Source organism: Anopheles maculipalpis, chromosome X, assembly GCF_943734695.1.
Source record: "Anopheles maculipalpis chromosome X, idAnoMacuDA_375_x, whole genome shotgun sequence".
Classification (NCBI taxonomy): domain Eukaryota; kingdom Metazoa; phylum Arthropoda; class Insecta; order Diptera; family Culicidae; genus Anopheles; species Anopheles maculipalpis.
In genome coordinates this window covers 2,143,224-2,157,914 of record NC_064870.1, presented here as the reverse complement: position 1 = coordinate 2,157,914, position 14,691 = coordinate 2,143,224, and the positions used below count along the sequence as shown (strand labels likewise).

The following is a 14,691-nucleotide window of genomic DNA, read 5'->3' as shown; positions in this document are numbered from 1 at the left end:
ATCCAACACTAATAAAATGCTTAATCGGAAAGCGAACAATGTTAACACGCACTTTCGCCATATTTGTCCGCGTGTGGCGCGTTCCACTTCATGTGCGGTTTGCAGTTCTCGTCCGTACGGCGGACACCGGGGTCCTTACGGTCGAAACAAGCAGAAGAGTACGCAAATCGTCACACAGCACCAAACAAACGGTTCGAGCTGGAACGTGTACGTGAAAGCAAATGAGAAGAATCCTTGAGGGAGGAGGGAGGAGGGGTGTGGCCTGCTTGCCGTAAACCATTCCACTATCCGGGCACGTCAAACGTCAACGCGGACCTGCCATTATTCGACGCGCAGTTCATTTTAAATCAGCAAACTGCAATTTGATATGGCAGGTAAAGGGATGTGTGTCGTCTTCTTCGCTTCGCACCGCGCCAGTCGTACATTGGGGTTGGATTCCGAGCATAACAATACAAACACGGCTATCAGAATGTGTGTGTGTGTTTTAGTTTTAGCAGGCGCTAGTGCTTAGATTTAGCTTTTTCGGTATGTATGCATACAGAGAGCGACAAATTTTCCATCCCACATTTATTTCAGAAAAGAGCCTATAAAAGAACGGCGAATAAGCACAAAACAAAGGACCTCTGCAACCGCAGCACAACCAAAAAAAAAAAAAACGCGGACAAACGCTGGTGAAAAACAAACAATAATGGACCGGTAAACAAAAGGGCGGAATCCTTAAATCGGGCCCTGTCGATTCTTTTTAGCTGCTAAATATCATATTTCCTGCTGCAGGCAGGGTTCTTGTTCTTCCTTCCCTGATTAAAAACCTGTAGCTGACAGAGCAGAGACTGCCCGGCGCAGGCTAGCTGTAGTTGCGGTTGAGGAACGTTCCACTAGGACCGAAAGAGAATTCCCCGAGAGAGACCGAGAGAGATATTTTTTTAAAGAATTATTTCTGCTTCACTAACCAAGAGTTCTAGAATTTTGGATAACGCTCGTCTGAGTTTTATTTACAAGTAATTAGTTTGGAATGAAGTTTTGGACGACCTCGATGTGACGATTACCTATCCGTCACTGATGTTGTCACGATTTAATTGTGCATTTTCTTCTCGAACGTTTGGTAATTTTCTGCTGCGTAGAAGGCCCTCATCCCAATGATTTCTATTTAGACTAATGCCAGAATACAATCCATATTCTGGTCATAGTCCCGTTACGGAAGATAGTCCCTGAAGCTTCCACCATGACCCTCTGTCTAGTCCCAGGCCGAAAAAAAAGAGCGGCAAGTCCATCTTCCTGGGCGCAGGCCGTGGGTAGTAGTTAAGGACCCTGAGAGTTTTACATCCGGTGAAGGTGGTGCCATATAATGGTGATCATTGGAGGCAATCAAGTTTAGGTTATTTCTGCAAAAACATCCTGTATCCTAACGAATACAGTGTTTCTCAGGTCACAGAACAAGTGTCTCCATGTTTAAAACAAGCCGCGATTTTGACAGAACGAATCATCCGAAGTATCTACGCCATATTATTGTTCAATCTAAAGTCGCATATTGTTTTAAACATGAAGACACTTGTGCTGTGACCTGAGAAACACTGAAATTTTTACTAAACTACTAAAGTCACTCAAAAGCTTTCTTGTGAGTAGAAAAAATCACCTTCCATGCATTGTTAAATACCTTACTCTATTAAAAAGCTTTGCGGTACCTACTCGACCAACATCTTTCACTAAGCTTCCTTTTATTTCCCACGTTTTGAGCGCTCCTCCAGGAACGATAAACATGAAAAAAAAGATAGCTATTCGGATAAGGAAGACACCCATAAAGCACGCACGCGAATGGTTTGGCGACGGGATCGATTTATGAACCATTAATCAGCCGGTGGGACAAAACATCATGATCATGATCATTCATGATTATGGTCATCTTACTCGTTAAATAAACAGCCAAAAGAATAAGCGAAAAGAAAAGAAAAAGAGAAGTAAAACTACCCACGATGCGGAGAGGAAGACTAAAACAAAAGAGCCACATGGCAACCGTCCGTTCCTCACCTTTCGTTTAGTCATCCCGTACCGGTACGGTACGAGCCTGTAAGGCGATCCAACCGATAAACCAAAAACTCAAATCGACACTAAAAACAATTAAGCAAGGCACGGTGTCACCGCTTGCCACCCACAATCACACAACTCGACACTGTAAACACGCACAGTCCACGATGAATCGTTTTCTCGATTTATGCTTTTGTTTCCCAAGATGTCCTACACATAACTCGCCGATGGAAATGATTTAGATATTATTCTGGTCGGCTGGAGCTTTAGCCTGTGTGTGTGTGTGTGTGTGTGTGTGTGTGTGTGAGCAGCAAAACAAATCAATTCGTGAGAGAAAAGAACCATCAAATACGCTGACCCTCTGCCAATGACAGTAGTGGAATAGTGTGCCTGTCTACTAGCTGTCAAAATCTATTCTTTTAATTGTTTGTGTGCATGCTGGAATGAATTGATACGGACCCAACACTTTACTGGGTACAATTTTGGGTTGGTCTTATCTAACACATCTACTAGCTACGTTGCATTAAACTCTACTTCTGTGCCCGTCATACAGATAGATCCTGACAGTTCGGAGTACCCGCTCTCCCCAGCAGGAGCATCGCCATAGATTCCGCAGACACTCCCCTCACTGTCAGCGAAGCCAGCTCAGATAGATCTTATTGCAACCGCTAGCGCATAAATATACATTAATGATGTGAAACACGAACTGGGCGACCCCGCAGGGAACGCACGCGCACGAACGCCGAACACGATGGGAATGAAAATCAATAATGAAAAACCGCACCCCCCTGCCCAGCGGTGGCCACCGTTTCGTGATACCCGCCGTCATTCCGTCACCCACCTGTGTTCCAGCCCACCCTGCAGCCTCCAGCCTCCAGCGCGTGTATCTAAATTCCCATCATTTGCCGAGTGGCGAGAGTGGACCAAAATTTTGTAAATTTATCGCACCGGGTATTGCTTTTGTTTTCTGCTTCATGCTGCTATCATTTACAACCTTCTCTTTAATACTACTTAGAAGAAAACACACACTATCAATGGCCAATGTGACAGGCAGCTTCATGCTTACTCCCGTTTCATCTAATCTATCACCGAAACCCCCCCTCCCATACCCGGATTTTTGACACTCGAGCGAAAAATAATTTAAAAAAAAAATTAATAAATAAACGAAAACGAGAAGGAAAACACATTTATTTACAATCCACGACAACAACCGCTACAACGACGTCAATATGAAAACATGATAATTTCCTAATTTATTGCCACTATAAATTTAACGCACAAAGTAAATATAGCAGACGGCATTGCGGAGGCTGCGTGAGGTGCGAACGAGGAAGAGGACTGTCTCTTTTATCTGGTCGACGTGAAAGATTCAAATAAACACCTGAAGCATGAATTAATAACATTAAAACTCGCCAAAGCCAAGCGAAGCGGGAGCGGCTGGCAGTGCCGAGCCGTGGAGCCGATAGGAAAGAGCCAACGGCCCAGCAGAACACCGAAAGAAATGTAAATGAATTAATGGTAGAAAGATTTGAAAGATTTGATAGCGTTTTTAGTGGTCTGCTGGTTCCCATCGTTGACCCCGGTGGGAGGCTTCTTTTTTTTTTGTCAACGTGGATGGTTCGATTTTATGTTCTTTCCCACCACCCCGTTCCTGTCTGCCGGGTCGCCGGACCGGAAGAGCTTTTCGCAATGTGGGCCATTTCGGCGAAATAACCGGAACCGGTTCACATTTTTACAGTGCGTTTAGTATTATTGCTTCATTCCGGTTCCTTCAGGAATGAAATGTTTAAACCCGTTTTTATTTTTGCTCCGCTTTATTCCCGTGCTTTGAGCGCTGTCGGATATGATCGGCATCTTTGCTATTAAACAGGGCTTGCTTATTAATATTTAACAACAAGCGCTAATTACGAGCGCATTCGGATGCGTTCCGTTAGCACAGGTCCCGATGTGCGATGTGCGTAACCCTTCGATGCAGTTGAAGAACTGAATCGATTCTTGAATCCTGTTCTCGCTGAGAGAGCTGAGTGAGATGAGCGATAGAGTGAGAAGGAAACGAGCAAATACTATTTATTGGCAGGCATAGTAGCAGATCAAGTCTCCTCTACCAAGAAGAGGTCCTCTACCATCTCCAATATGCTGACGGTGGTATCCCTTCACTGCTCTTTTCGGGAGAGGCCTCAACATTCTCAAAAATCCGCGCTGTCTGGTAGTAAAAGATATAGGTGTTCAGGTCGGTTTACAAGCGGCTCTCAGCTACCTCATCTCTCATAGCTATGGGTAAGCTTGCTCATCACAGAGGTGCGCAATGGATACAGTCTTTTGTATACTGCATCTACCCCTCACAGTCGCAATCCTGAACGACGATCCACCCCCGGGCGGAATCGTCGTAGGATCATCATCCCGACGCATTGCCGTGGAGCAAGTGGTCGCTTCCGTGAAGCTGCGGCTAGGCACCGATGGCGTACTTTCGTCGCGTTCGCGAAGTGACTCTCACGTACCTTGATAGTTCGTCAACGCTACGCGAAAGTCCTCGGAATTTCCCAACTTCATCACCCACAATGGACACTATGACTACATTCCGTCCGCCGTATGTGACATTTTTGACGTCACTGATGAGAAGCAAATACCGGACGTACTGGCGAACATACCGTTGGAAGTCATACGCCCTAGTTTTCTGACGATCACTCAATCATAAGCATCGATTCGTTCTACATGTTTGCTATTAATTTCACACGTTTCAGGTAACTAGTTTGCCTAGTTTTTAATAAGACAAATTAAATAAAAGAGAGGAAAAAAAATAATAATAATAAAAATAAAAGGAAGAAATACCTCGGCTAATCTGACATTTCAATACTGCGCATTGAAGAGTTAATTGAAACAGTCCGAAATTAAACACACGCCCCATCTCACACGTGTGTATAACTTTGACCGGTCTTTCAATCAATTTACACACACAGAGAAACATTCCCTCCTCCCCACCCCCCCTCCCCTCTCCCTTTCAAACACCTCCCCTCACGCTCTTGACCGCCCTACAGATCTCGAAATCAAATAATTAAAACCCTCTCGAAGCGGTCGCACCCGGGCATCCCCCTAATTATGATGTTGAAAGACGACAAAACAGTCATTTCTTCGCGCGTTCCGCCGCGTTCTAATTGCGTGCCTTCACCCCCCCCCCCCCCCCGTCCCCCGCTTGGCACCCCTTTAACCCATCCACCTGTAAGCACTTGTGCGAAAAGGATGCTGCAAGTTCGCAAGGATGCCTACGGGTTCACGTTCATGGCGATGCCATGTTTAACACGTGTTTCATTAGGCGTTTCGGAATACTAACAGCCGAATGTTTGCTCTTTCCCTTTGCCGATCACCGTCTGAGGTGACGATGATCGGGACCCGCCGTCCGCCTGCCGCCGGGCTCCAAATGAGGGAACAAGAAAAAGTGAACCCATGGCGGGGGGAAGACCAAAAAAAAAAAAAGTAGCGCATATCAAGTCATCCACAACTCGTCCGTTTGGCGCGAATTCCCAGCCGCCCACCGCACCGCCATTCCCAGAATCGGGACACAAACTTGCCCAAATTTATGAGCTTGATGATAGCACCGGTGAATGTCTATAAAATTAATAAACATAAGCACCGAGTGTATTTGTGGGTGCGTAAGTGTTGGTTGGGGTTGGTCGAAGAATTCTGATTTTTATCTTTACTAGGTTCTGGCTTTTCAACTCATTCTTGGCGTTCGATTTATTTCGATTGTATTTTTTAGTTTTTGTTAGGATTTTGTTCGCACAAATTTATTGTTTTTACTAAATTATTCTTTTCTCTATTTAAGTTTTCTTCTCTTCATTTATCGTAGTGTCCTCTATTGAAATTCTTGAGTACGAAGCTACTACTTTAATATTCTTTTCTATTTTCTTATACTTTTGCTCTGCTTTTCATCCGATTTTATTGTACTTTCCATGTTCTGTTCAAGTTTCCTTTCTTTTCTAGCTAAATTTTACCACTCTAAACTCTGTTCGCTTGTCGTATAATTTCTTTAATACGTTCCAAACTACTGCTTGCAGTAACAATCTATTCGCGTTTTCAAGCATTCACTTCGGGGGCATTTGCTCGTGGTTGCTCCGTATGCACCACGCGTCACCGGGATATCAATAAAATTATTAAATGTAACCGACTCGCAGCGGTACGCGCACAAACTTACTGATGAGCTTATAATGTTTGTTTTTATTTTCGTTTGCCTTTGGACTTATTTTTGTGGTCACCTGCCGGCCGCTCCCAGTGTGTGTGTTGCGGGTCGATTAAAATGTGATAACTTGCGCCTGTCCGGTCGCATACAAAGTTACGCACGTATGATGAATGTTCGGTGTGGTGGTGCAGAATGCCATACATTCACAGGCACGTTCCAATCGCTGGGGCATTGTTGATGCCTTCGCATTTCGCAACGCGCGTTGTGCCTTATCGAGCTGTGCATCAAAATTTTGTTTAAAATTTTTATATTTTATTGCTTTAAATTGTTTGATTTTTATTTAATATATTTTTGCACTTAGAAAAAGCGTCTCTTTGCTAAAATTAAATAGTTTGACGTCCGAAGTTTGCCCAACACTTTCTCCGAACTTCTCCATTTTTCAGCGCTGTGCAGAAGTGCAAATTCTCCACCACCAGCTGATTCCCGATGCAGCTCACAGCTTCGCTCTAAAGGCAAAAACAAAATGCTGCCCCTTCTTTGCTGGTCATTTTAATAACTCCCGCCCTTCGCTTTCCTTGCTCTGGGTTCCTTTCCCCATCATTGTACCACATCGCGGGTTTTGGTTTTTGACCTTTTTCCCAACTGCTTGCCATCGGTCCGTGTCGCTTTTATAAATATTTAAATATCGTAAACTCCTGAATGTATGCAATTGTAAGCAAATGTGTGGGTTGCAACTGTTAACAATGGTTTGCTCCTCATTCCTCATTTACCAGCTTTAGTTGTGTCTTCTCCCTTTCCCTTCCCTTGCCCCCCTTGCCCTTTGTAAGCTGCAGAGAATACTCAAAACGCATAAAACGCCAACCATCGTTAAATCATAAAACTGTGACCGTCAACAGGCGATCAAATGAAACGGGCAACTAGCCAACATTTACCACTAACTGTGCGAGTTTTGTTTGTGTTTGTGTGGGTAGTTTTTTTGTTTTAATTTTATTTCCCCTCAATCTTCACCCCTAGCTCTGCAACTTGGAAGCAAATCGGGCGCTTGTCTTACAATTTAATTGTTAATAGACTCGCTTTGTGTGGAGTTTCGAAGCAAAGGAAACGCACACACACACAAACACAACCTGGCTCCATGTTTGGCCATGTTTTATTTCGGTGGTCGCTTTCATAAATTAGTGCCATACAGTAGGGTCCTGCTTCCGGCTTTTCCAACCGCGCCAACCTAGAGAATCCAATCGTCTTAAATCACCTTTCATCAGCATTCTGTTCGATTCTCTCCGTATGGCAGCTCACAAGGGGTTTCTCTATCTCTCTCTCTCTCTCTCTCTCTCTCTCTTTCTTATTCAACTTCTGGTTTCTGGTGCGGTCTTGTTTTGTTGTTCTTTCCGTTTTCCATTGTTTTTCCACATGAAATTTTAATCACAATCAAGAGTTCCACATTTCCCTGCATTTTTCTGTCGCTGTTTTCTTACATACTTTCTTACTTACGCGAAAGTCATTCTTTCTTTCGCTGTTGGCCAGTTAAAATTGGAAGCGGCACCGACGTTTTCAGGTGCGGATGCGATCGTTTTAAATGCGAGCTCCGGTTTGATATCATTATTAGTGCGGGAATGTGGCATTAATTAATGCGATTATCTACGCACTTCGGGGCGATATAATTAAATGTTTGCTCATGCTTGTTCGATGCATTATTCTGTTTTGTTGGCGATTTTTTGTTTTTTGTTGCAGCAATTTGTGACTTGTTTGCTGTCGAATCGCAGCATCACGAAGATATGTATGCGACAAATAAGCACGGCTTAGAACGCCGCAATTGAACGGACATTGCTACAGCTGGTATTGGTTTGAAGTTGGTTTTTGAACAGAAAGATAAAATTATATTTCATTAAATTATTAAAAAAATATTTATATGATGCGAAGTCGTACAAGATACATCTGATGCGTCGTGTTTCATTTTCCTAAGCTTCTTCTGCGTTTTTTTCTTGGCTTAACGACCTCTCTAAGGTCACGCCGGCCATCGAATGGCTTACTAAACTTGCCGATATACCATGTAGTTGGATAGTAAAGTCCTCAAACTACGGGGGGACGAGACCGAATGGGATTTGAAGACGGGCGCCATTGTCGCCTACACCATTGGGTCGCCATTTTCCCAAGCATTCTATTACTTAAATAGTAATAGTGCTTGTTTTCCTGCAGAATGTCATCAAGAATTCCCGGTGTAGAAATACATATTTATAATAATTTTAAACATAGTTTTCAATAACATTGCCTTTAGATTGATTGAAAGCTTCGCTTTTGTTAATATTTACAAACAAAAAATCTTATAAAATACCAATCAAACTATTAAACATTCGCACCTATTTAACGTAGCAGGACAGAATCTTTTTTTTTTTTTTTTGTTGTAAACAGTAGAGAGGCGAATTTAGTTTTAAAAACTCTCTATAAAGCCTCTATAAATAAACGGGAAAAAAAGCAGCACAGAATGCGAAGTAAACATAACCTTACAGGCGATGGGGTTTCGCTTCGCATCGCCTAAATTTCGGAAGCAAATGATTGAAAATGGCCGCGGAGACACCTTAAACTTCCTAGCAATTATCACGTGCAATATTTCGGATCGAAAAAAACAGAAACATAATCCTTGTAATGGCGATTTTGGAGTTGGACAAGCGTAAAGCGGCGAAGAAGAGAAAATAACTCAAACTATCTCACCATGAGCAGGTTGCACCTTATTTATACCACTCACCAGAGATTGTGCTAGTGAAGCTTATTGTAACACCCAAACTAAGGCAGACACATCGTATACTACTGTTGAGCATTTGTTTTGTCCCTGTCTGAAATACCGAACCATCTCACCACGCACTCATCAAACGTTCACAACGTTTATAAAGCGTTTTAAAACTAGTTGCTGGTCGTGGTCGTGAACCACTTCGTATACACATCGCACACGGTAAAGTTCTTGCCTGTGTCCTGACACTATGATATGGTCGTCGGAGCTCGGAACTGTCGCGCTGGACCCCACACTACAGCCTGTCGAATGCTTTGCTGCTGGTGAGAATGTCCCGACAGAGGCGCCACACGTGCTTGGACGCGTTGTCCAGTGCCGTCGGCGATTTGCCCTTGAAAAGATCCAGACTGGGCAGAAAGTAGTGCGGACATCGGCGACACTGTAGACAGGAGATTAGCTGCAGAAAGATCCCATTCAACCGGTCCGCTACACAACCCGCATCCCACTCGGTTTCCCGCGGATGTTTCTCGCACTCGTACAGCAGCAGCGTCTTGAGATGGTAGTATCCGATCGGTGCGCCCGGCAGATCCAGATGCCGATCGCACAGTGTTTTGAGGATGCTGAGACAACGCTTCCGATAGCCGCCCTGCAGCAAGCGATTCTCGGCCTCGGTGAAGTGCAGCAGCCAAGCGTCACCCTCCACGTTTGCGTTCTTCCCTTGCAGGATAACGCTTTCCTTCGAGAGTAGATCGAACCCCTCCGTTTTCACCTCGGCGACGAGTGCCGGATGGGGCCAGGGAATGTTCAGGATGGGCCAGTGTGCTGCCGAGCGGGGCCAGATACCGGTGCACTTGAAGGCGGGCGTGATCTGGACGGTGTAGCGCTCGCGGATGCGCAGCTTCACCTCGGTCGTGTCCGGCACCAGCTTCACCATGTCCCGGTACGGACACTTCTCAACCGCCTGGGCAACGAGCGTGTGGAACCGGGAACGGATCTTGCGCGCCGATAGATAGCCGGACGCGGTGATGAACTCGACCCACAGCGACATCGAGCGTTTGCGGCCGTCGCTCAGCTTCAGTACCGCTGCACCGGGGAGTGAGCCATCGTCTACGAAGTTGAAGACACCCATCTGGTTAAGGTACAGCACGACCTCGAATGCCGTCGGCGAAATTACCTCCAGGCCCTCGAACCTGAAACCCAACGCCGTGCCACATCTTTAGCATCTTTAGCACCATCAAGAATCAAAGAACTTCCCGCAATAATTTGGTCCCGAAGTTTTAGCAAACGACTTACCGTCCGTTGCACTCGACCAGGCTGGATATAAACCTCGGTTCCTGGACCTCCACCTCGCGCAACACCTCCTGCACGATCTTGCATATCTCACGCAGCACGATGGCGATGTTGCCCATGCGCACCTGCACCTTCTCTGCGTAGTACTTGTTGATCTGGAAGATCGTTTTCGACTGCACAGTGATCATGTCCGCCGGTACCAACATCTTTGGAAGAACCCTTTTGTTTTGTGTCCTGCTACCTGTCTGTCTGCCACTCCGCTCGTATAAGTAAGCGTGAAGGATCTTTCGCGCTCTGGTCAGTGTGCAGGATCTCTACCACCACCGGACGCCGGGCGCCATCAACGTCACACCACTGTGCACTAGAATTATCCGACTACGTACGTGCACTGACCTGTACCACGGGAAAGCTGTTGTGGGCGGAAGGCTGACTGGCTGTATCACGGTACGTCATGTGGCCCGCCGCAGATCATCGCCAAAATCGTACCCGGCCCGATGCGCACCGGCGTATTCGCGTCCAGGATGCCCGGGTCACCCGCGTTATGATGCCCTCCGGGAAACAAAACCGTTCGAACCGTGCACACGATATATCTCAATCTCGTGGCCGCGCGATACTGGCGGGTATTTACTAGCCGGGCGCTTGCACGGCATCCGCTCAAACACATACGCAGGCGCGCGCGCGCGCTCCCCCGTGCAAAATAAAAAAAAAAAAACCGCTGCGCCCACCTGACCTCTGTCTTCACAACCGAGCAAAAAGGGCACGCTCACGAACGATACTGACGATGCCGACAGCGCTTCGCTAGACATCCTTCCCGCTGGTCTCCGTCCCACCCCCCACTGCGTGCGGGGGTCGGTCGGACCCTGGACGCGTGTGTCCAGCATATCCTGCCGAAACCCCAACAAACCGACCACGGTCTCGAGGTGTGTTTACGAACCTCGACCGATTTTGCCCCACTAAAAGTACGCACACACTACGAACACTCTGCTGTCTCGCTCGCTCGCCGTTTTGCTCCAAACTTCGTGCGGACATATGGCGCCGACCTGATAGCATCTGAGAGACGCTACTGGAATCCTCCCTTCCCTACAATTACACAAGATCTTGCAAGAGCGAATCGTGGGTCGGGAATCGGATATCAGTATCCCCACCATCTTGAAATATTATCACACGCACACACACACATCCCCTAACTGAATGCATCGGAATTAAAAAAAAAAGGATGTCTGAATATCGGATGGGATGGGATTATTTCCCGTTTCGAGTGTTATGAGCAGCACTTCAAGAGATGTTACAAAAGCCTCACTCTAAATCAGTCTTAACTTTACCAAAGCACATACACAAATCTTCTACCATCATTGAGCATAATTTCCCCAAGGATTACCGGAAGTCGGGGTGCAAAAATTCCGACTCCAGATGACTTGCCGCATCTCGTCGTTCATTTCCAAACACACGCAATCGCACGCACGCACACGAATCGATGCAGGTGGAGGAAGAGCGGATAAATGGGCGTGGCTTACACTGCGGCGCTTGCAAAATGAATAGGGGCAGCGTTCATTTCTGCATTCATCCACTGGTGAACAAAACTGCAGCAGTCTGTGATGTTGCCGGATGCGGATAATATTGAATTTAGGGGCAAATAATGTTGTAGTAGCTTTAATATTTTCTTAAATTTGTCTATACATCTCCGATGGCTTTAATAAAAACTTCTTCTTCTCTAGGGGCTTCAAGACCTCCTACTAGGCGTCAACGCCGACCATCTAAATCTAACTGTGGTTTACTAGACCTGCTGATACCGCGTGATTGGATAGTAAGAGTCCTCAACAAAACTTTGGGAGGTCGGATCTGGATGGGATTTGAACCCCGGTGTCCTGCCGTTTGAAGACCGGTGACGCTGTCGCTTACACCACCGGGCCGCCTCCGGTGGGTACTGATCCAACAGTGTGAATATTAGAAGCCTTTTGCAGTCTCTTTTCCCGCTGCGAATATTTTACTTTAATTTCTATCTATTTTATTTTAAATACATCTTAAACATGACGGTTTGCACCGTATTGCCTACAACGCGTGTGATGGCTGTGAATAAAAACTAGATTTCTTCCCTGTTTTTTTTTTTACCTTCTTCCAGGCATACTGCATGGTTGTACGTTTATTTCCATACATTAAAATATTTTTGCTAAACTTTTCCACCACCAAAGACATTATAACATCTTGAAATTCCCCAATTTTTGTAGGTTTTTGATTCTCCTATAGATGTATTCTCTCCGTCAACATTCTTCATCTGAACCTTCCTTGCTTCCGTATCGATTCGCCGGCTTTCCGCATATGGCGTACGCCAATCGAACATTTCGACCGGAAAGCGAGATAACACATGTCACATGGAAAGGCTCGTAAAATTCCACATTGCCTAAATGTGCTGCTTCTCTTCCGTTCGGCCTAAAATGCTCACTGGCACGGCACTATCGAGCGCTTGAGTGCGGCAAAAACCCATTACTAGTACGTTCAAGCTTGGAAGGGCAAAGATAAGATTCTGAAGCTATTGTACCTGCGAGCCATCATAAATAAATTACTGGACTTAAGGAATCCCCCCCGAGGGACTGAAGGCATCGTTTGGCGCATGCTACAAGGTAGTGGTAAAACTAGATTTTAAAGTGTTTGTGGATAGCACTGTCACATGGCAACTGCGCAATTTCTACACTCCACAACTGTGTGAGCAGGGCAGCCATTTTAACATTATTTTCATGAGCCATTCGAGCCTTCTTCGACGCGAAAATTAAGAACAAATGTAACGAAAAAATCTACCTAAACCATTCCCCTTTATGCCTGCTTCCGTTTTGAGTCTATTTAAATAGATAATTTAATCGTTTTGACACACCGTTAGAAGCACACGCTAAGCAGTCCATTAACAATCCCATTCAAAGAAGCTCATCAAATATTATACGAAACTAAACCATGACGATTATCTCTTCCTTCCCTTCTCTCGATCAGGTACCGCGTAATCGGAACCTTGGGTTACCTTCTAGCGGTGGCATCATCAGCTAGAGATCACCCTCGATGGTGTAGTGCCCCGTGGTACACGCCTGCCACCATTCCCATTGATATTCTGGCCCGTGCTGCTGCCAGCAGCAAAGGGACAGACTTGCACTTTTTTGCATCCCGAGCACGCAGCACATTCGCTTGTACATGCATGCCGGGTTACAGATCCGATCCGTTTATCTGACATTGGCGATCTATTTAAAACTGTCAGCCGAACCTGAGTGTCATAAATCCTCGCGGCGTGCACGTAGAAGCAGCCACCGCCAGGCAGGTGAGGGAATTGTCGGCAAAAGTTCCTTGAAATGGGTAGCTGCATCTAGCAAGGGCTGCCATCCCGTGCCTCTACATCTGACACCCGGTGCTTCAAACGCACCAAACTGGTTTCTGGATTCGTAACAATTTGGTTGGTGCTGACTAGCAGACGATTGTGGAAGGACTTTCAGCGCACTAAAACATTACAATTATTAAGCACTGTAATGCTCTCTTCTTTCTCTATCTCTCTCTCTCTCTCTCTCTCTCTCTCTCTCTCTCTCTCTCTCTTTTCTAATAGTATCGGTCAACAAAGGTCTGCTACGCCTCTTCTCTATTCGTATCTCTTTAAGTGGACATATATGGACTTGCCTACGAATTCGTGCTACAAAGTAAGGTCATCAAATGTTCAAAACTCTCCTCTAGATTGGGCATCAAACATTCAAGTTGCAGTGAAGTTGTAGGCAGAAGCGTATTTTGCACTGAGGAGACCCCAAGCGAAATAGAAGTTGGAGTGCTCCAGCGGCTAAGCAAGTCCTTCAAGGCAAGTGTATTGGCGACTGGATCACAGAAGTCGCAGAGGCAGTAGGAAGTGCCAACCCTCACTATTTCTTCAATCACTCGAAAGGATCCTCTGATGCTCTGACTAAGATAATACAGGCCTACCCAGCACATCGAACCATCTTCTTCTACCTTCTCTTTATTTCACGTTCTGTTCCCATTCAATTGATGAAAGAAATAATTTCACAAGTATGCTCCTGATTACTTCCGAGCGTAGTACAAATCGGTTTCACATTCCCAGTCAGTCATGTAGAGTTTCGTCCACCGACCGGCTCCTTCCACACCGCATCCGTTCCTATCACTACGCAGCAACGACACACTTTCAGCGCGAGTTAAAAATTGCATCATGCTCCAAAACGACACCGACAGACACCGACGCCCTCCAAACACTGTGCGGCACTCGTACGGAGACGGTGTCTGACAAGTCTAAAATTGTGATTTCAGTTTAATTATAATTTATTCATTGTGACACACATCGTGCACATCCCCCGAGGAGGGTGTGCCGAGATTTGTGTGATACTTACTTTTCGCTTCTTGACTCATCGGGGTTTTCCACGTGGTGCGCGTGGCTAGTAAATAATAACACAATGAATATCTACACACACACACTCACAAACGCATACACTCCTTCGGAAGGGATTTTATG

General features: G+C 45.7%; 3 protein-coding genes across 4 annotated transcripts in view; 2 read left to right on the top strand and 1 right to left on the bottom strand.

Annotated features, from left to right (window-relative positions):
- Positions 1 to 14,691, top strand: part of LOC126559422 (transmembrane protein 41 homolog) — a 452,775-nt gene that overhangs the window by 58,060 nt on the left and 380,024 nt on the right. The window lies entirely within an intron of this gene.
- LOC126557510 (facilitated trehalose transporter Tret1) overlaps positions 1 to 14,691 on the top strand; it is a 259,197-nt gene that overhangs the window by 198,814 nt on the left and 45,692 nt on the right. The window lies entirely within an intron of this gene.
- On the bottom strand, positions 9,214 to 10,424 carry LOC126558706 (protein mab-21-like). The gene is made up of 2 exons (XM_050214763.1): positions 10,212 to 10,424; positions 9,214 to 10,108 (listed from the first exon to the last, which is right to left on the bottom strand). Exons 1-2 carry the CDS (start codon positions 10,412 to 10,414, stop codon positions 9,214 to 9,216), a joined length of 1,098 nt encoding a protein of 365 aa, XP_050070720.1. The 5' UTR covers positions 10,415 to 10,424.